This window comes from Sinocyclocheilus anshuiensis, unplaced genomic scaffold (assembly GCF_001515605.1).
Source record: "Sinocyclocheilus anshuiensis isolate Anshui unplaced genomic scaffold, SAMN03320099.WGS_v1.1 scaffold2827, whole genome shotgun sequence".
Classification (NCBI taxonomy): domain Eukaryota; kingdom Metazoa; phylum Chordata; class Actinopteri; order Cypriniformes; family Cyprinidae; genus Sinocyclocheilus; species Sinocyclocheilus anshuiensis.
The window spans coordinates 110,353-115,068 of NW_015552534.1; the positions used below are offsets into that span (position 1 = coordinate 110,353).

General features: G+C 44.5%; 1 protein-coding gene across 7 annotated transcripts in view; it reads left to right on the forward strand.

Moving 5' to 3' along the window:
- The window catches only part of LOC107663739 (septin-4-like), a 50,307-nt gene that overhangs the window by 39,426 nt on the left and 6,165 nt on the right, over positions 1 to 4,716 (forward strand). For 2 of the 7 annotated variants that reach the window (XM_016454038.1, XM_016454042.1), the window contains one exon: positions 3,946 to 4,257. The exons of 1 other annotated variant lie outside the window; for it this stretch is intronic. In XM_016454038.1, the coding sequence (XP_016309524.1) occupies positions 3,946 to 4,257 (312 nt within the window). Of the gene's footprint in view, positions 1 to 586; positions 687 to 2,202; positions 2,317 to 3,945; positions 4,258 to 4,716 lie in introns of those variants that run through there. 4 more of the 7 variants (XM_016454040.1, XM_016454039.1, XM_016454041.1 and 1 more) reach the window with 4 other exon arrangements.

A 4,716-nucleotide genomic window follows, 5' to 3' on the forward strand; every position in this document is an offset into this window, starting at 1 on the left:
TACAGACTGGTCCAATCAAGAGGTTGCAGCAGGTCTTCAGTACCTGTGATCGACTTAATGCGGTGCTGCTCAGACTGAATGGTGTATGACATCCAAAAACACAAAGATTCGGTCTGCGCAGCACTTGGGCGTATTTATTTTTTGCACCTGACTCGGAATTTGAAGCTCATTATTGACATTATCAGAAATCAGCAGCTTGTGAGGGGTTTACAAACAAAATCCCATCATGCACTGTAAGGCTGAAAGCACTGCTTTGATCTGCAGAGGCCTACGAACTGAGCAGGTCCCCCAACATCAGAACAGTCATTAATTCCTCATAATGCACCATAACATTCATGGGGATGACGGCCGTGTGCTCGTAGCAGTGGCTCTGTGGCTGTTCTTACTCTAGATCTGGTGAAGAGGTAAATGCAGTTGTATCCGGGCTCTGGTTCAGCGCTTTGGGCTGGACTCGTGCCGTGTGATGGGCTCCGTGTCGATCCGCTGCGGTGGAGGCGGCTGCTGATTGGTGCCCTGGGGCAGCGGGCAGCTCGATGCAGTGAAGGGCGCTGCGTCCCTGGACGTCGTGCTATAAAAGCCGGAGCTGTTGAGTCGGCTGCTGGGTCTTGAGCGGGGAAAGGGAATGAGGAGCTGGCTTCGACAAGGCAAGAAGTTTAGATTGTTTCATCCTCCTAGAGGCGTTTCAGGTGAGAATCTGCTTGCATGCTGAGATGAATGGGGAATATGTGCGCCAGAGATTACTGTTCCTCATTCGTATTATTATATTTATAATATATATGTTTTATTAGGCCTAGCTTCCACAAGACCAAACAGAGAACAGATTCATTGTGTCAGAGGATGCTGCTGATGTATATGCTCCTGGTATATATTAGTGGGCAAAACTACTTTGTTATTCTGAAAATAGAGAGCAAGATGCGTCCTAAAGAAGCGTTTTATTAGGTGGCATTTATTAGGCATAACACACAGAAGAGTTTAGTTGTTTACGGTTGATGAGCAACATCACAACTTCCTTAATTAATACAGAATTTAGCTGATGTGCTCACAGTGTGTGTGTGTGTGTGTGTGTGTGTGTATCTCCTATTTCACAACCAAGTAAACCAACTGGTTTCTGCTCATCAAGTTACAAATAAAAAGAAGTACCTTTCATTTGTAATGTAATTACTTAATGCATTTTTTTAAATTAACAATATAAAAATAACTATGTTGTGATGTATTGTGGTACATGATGTAAAATGCTGTGATATGAGCTGTTGGTCAGACCGCTCAGATGGACCTTCAGCACATCCATAACATCTCAGTAATATGTCCAATTAGATGAGCTGGAATAATGCTTTACTATGAGAACTTTCATTATATTACAGCAAACGTCAGCATCTGGCACTCCACTGGCTGCTCTGGAGGCTGTATTGAGCAGTGAGCAGAAATAGGCCAGTAAAGCCCATGGCGATGGATATCGAACATTGATCTCTGCAGCACACATGGGGTGTAAAGCGGGTCACCGTCACCTAATCGCTGGAACTCTTAATTAGTGCTGCTGGTCAAGTCAAGCATCACCGTTGATATTGTTTTAGCATTATAATTATGAATCACTAGATGTACTGTATTAATGGAAACTTATGACCTTTTCTATCCAGCCCACTGGGTTTATGATCTCTCCCGCTTCTTTAATTAGAAGATTAAAGTAACCAGACTGTGGTGATCAATCTCATTAACAAAAATGTTTTACCAATACTCATTTTGAATGTTATGTAGCACAGCCATCACTAAACACAGGGCCTGCAACAACATTTTCATGTCTAGGACCCTTTTTTTGTGTAAAAAGTGTAAAAATCTTTTTTTTTTTTGCTGTAAATCAAGCTGTGGTGGCGATGTGTGCTCTAAACAATGACACTGGGCGAGTGGTTCATGCTAGCATGTTTAGTCCGTACAGCATATTGAAATAACTCTAGTGTTCTTCTATAGCTGATGTTGGAGAGTAATTCCAGTGAGCAGCTGTGTTGCACACCGGCATCTTCTGCTTTTATGTCCATTGGCTGCATCAAGACCTCTTGCTTTAATTAATTGCGTTTATTTAATCAATTCATCTTTTTTTTTTCTCTCATCCTCTCGCCATCCTTCCCAACAAACATTAACCCCACCCTTAAACACTGCCCCTTGAAACGCTCCGTTCCCACCCGTGCACCTCCTCTCTTGTGGTTGGAGATGGCAGAGTGTACAGTAGCCATGGAGGACAGTGAGCGTGAAGCCGACTAGGCGTCAGATGAGCAGGACTCTATGCCAGCGTCGCCTGAGCACAGGGCGCATGAAGTGGAAAAGGTACTGATGCTCCCTGTGCTCGGTCCGCTTGACCTCTGACCTCTGATGCTGCCCCACTGACTGCCCTTAGATGTGGAACCTAGCATGCTTTCTTTGTTAATTTGTTAAAGTCAAATCACGATTGACCTTTTGTACTTTCATATCGTGAGCAATTTCTCAGTGCACATTATTCTCGAGAAAAAAAAAGGGTTGTCTTCAAAATCTTCATCAAAATGTAAGAACTGAATCAGTCATAAATCAAATAGCTATTAACATTAATGTAATAGCAAATAATGCTTTATATATCCCAAGGTAACCAGTGAGATACATGGAGATGCTTCGAACCTTCAGCCTCCATGTTCTCATTAAAAAAGGCTCCTCAAAGTGTGTTTCAGGAGAGCAATAATCCCCCACAATCCACTGCAAACTCACACTCTGAAACACACCATCACATTAACTCTTCAAGCTCTGTCTCACATTGTTTTCTTGTTAAATATCTTCTTGCTTTCAGAAATGTGTTTCATTACATAAGTCAAATGGTTTGCAAAAGCCATTTCATGTTGACTTTAAAATGTTCTTTATCATCTAATTTCATTTTCAAGATGTGGCCTTGAACCAACTGTTCAATGGCACTAATCAGTTTGACAGAACGGAAAACACCGATAAATTCAGTGAGAACTGGACTGGCCAGTCTTTGGCTCGAGACACTGGGAGCTCTACAGAGGACAAGCGCTTTGGAGAAAGGATGGATGGAAACAGCAGGCAGGACTCTTACAGGACGTCTGTTCCGTTCAGTGTTTGCTTCTTCCAGGTTGTGGTAACAGATTGACCATATGACGCTTTTCCAGGGTCAGGTCCGTGTCTGCACCTCAAACATGAATTCACTGCACCGCAATGCATTATTTATCCGGACAGGTTTAGAGCGGTGGAAACCCTAGTGCTGTACAAGAGAGTGTCAGATTGCCCGACTATCACATGCACCCTATAGTGCTGTTCTCTGGGACACAGGGGCTGCTTATGCTGTTTAATACATGCGTCCTTTCATGGCCTTCTCTGAACAGAAGCCATTGGAAGAGTTTAATGACAACAGTGCAGTTAAATATGGTTGTCACTCCTCTTTTGAGTGTTTAATAGAGTTCTGTACACGTCCAGCACACGTGTGCTGTGGATAGACTCTCATCTGTGAGTGTGACGGTCCTCTAGGGGTGTGTGGAGCTGGAATCGCCACCGCATCTAGAGCATGGATCCCGTCATTATTATCAATACAGTAATCAGTGCCATCTGTGTTGTGTCTGATGTCACTCGTCCCGTGTAGTCACTAACAGCAGTGATGTAGATGTGTGCTTCCTCAGGAACACTCCTTTTACTACTAATGTGCTTTTCTTGGACTCATAAAGCCTTGTCAAACTTTTACCATGGTAACCTTAATGTGTGGCAAAATGTTTCACTGGGCTACTACTCTAGTAAACAGGTATTTACCATTGTAATCTTTTGTAAGGCATGCACAGTGTTTTGTATCTAACCACTAAATGGTCTATACTCTTTTTGCTTCTCTTCTCCATGACCTTAATTTTCCATATTAAACCACTTTCACACCTGCCCGTGTGTTCTGGCCCCACCCCAAACTTGTCCTAACCCTCCTGACCTCAGCACTTCCCTAAGAAAGACTCGGAGGACTCGGAGCTGGAGCACATCATGGGACATCACCCGCCCAGAGAGGGCCACCCGTTCGCCCACCACGGGCCCCATAGGGCCGATAGTGAGGGCGAGGGTCACAGCAGACCCCACACCCCGGGAACACCCACCTTCCTGAGGCCCGCGGCGGCACCCAGGGGCCCTGGAGAGATAGAGCACGAGTCCAGACACGGGGCTCCGCGGGGCCACTTTAGCCTGCCGTCTCCCATCAGCCCATCCAGGCCTAAGAGCCCCTGGGGCTGCTACGACCCCTATGACTCTGCTGAGGTAAAGCATGCTGGGATAGCGAGGGTTTGATTTCCATCAGGAGAGTCTGTGCGCAAACAGCCCAAAATATCACACCGAACAACTATGAGAATGACTAACCGAAACGTACTATAGTACCATGTTGGAATGAACCACGGTATTCTTTGAAGACCCTTGGAATACCAGGTGTCATACTTTGGTAACTTTCTAGCAGCACCATTAATGGTAATCCTTCAGTACCACGGTACATATCAAAATACTGTGATATCACCATCCAGTACATCACTATATCCCACTGCTGACACAGGACTGTTTCTGAGGGATCTCAGTAGCACCCATGGGTGTCTAAGAACGAAAGAAATAAGGGTGATGATGCGCACAGGTGAGAGTAATGACATCTGGGTCACCATCCAATAATTAACTAATGAAGTATTGTAAATTCTTACATTCTTAAATTATTCATCCTAAATTCTTGTCTCC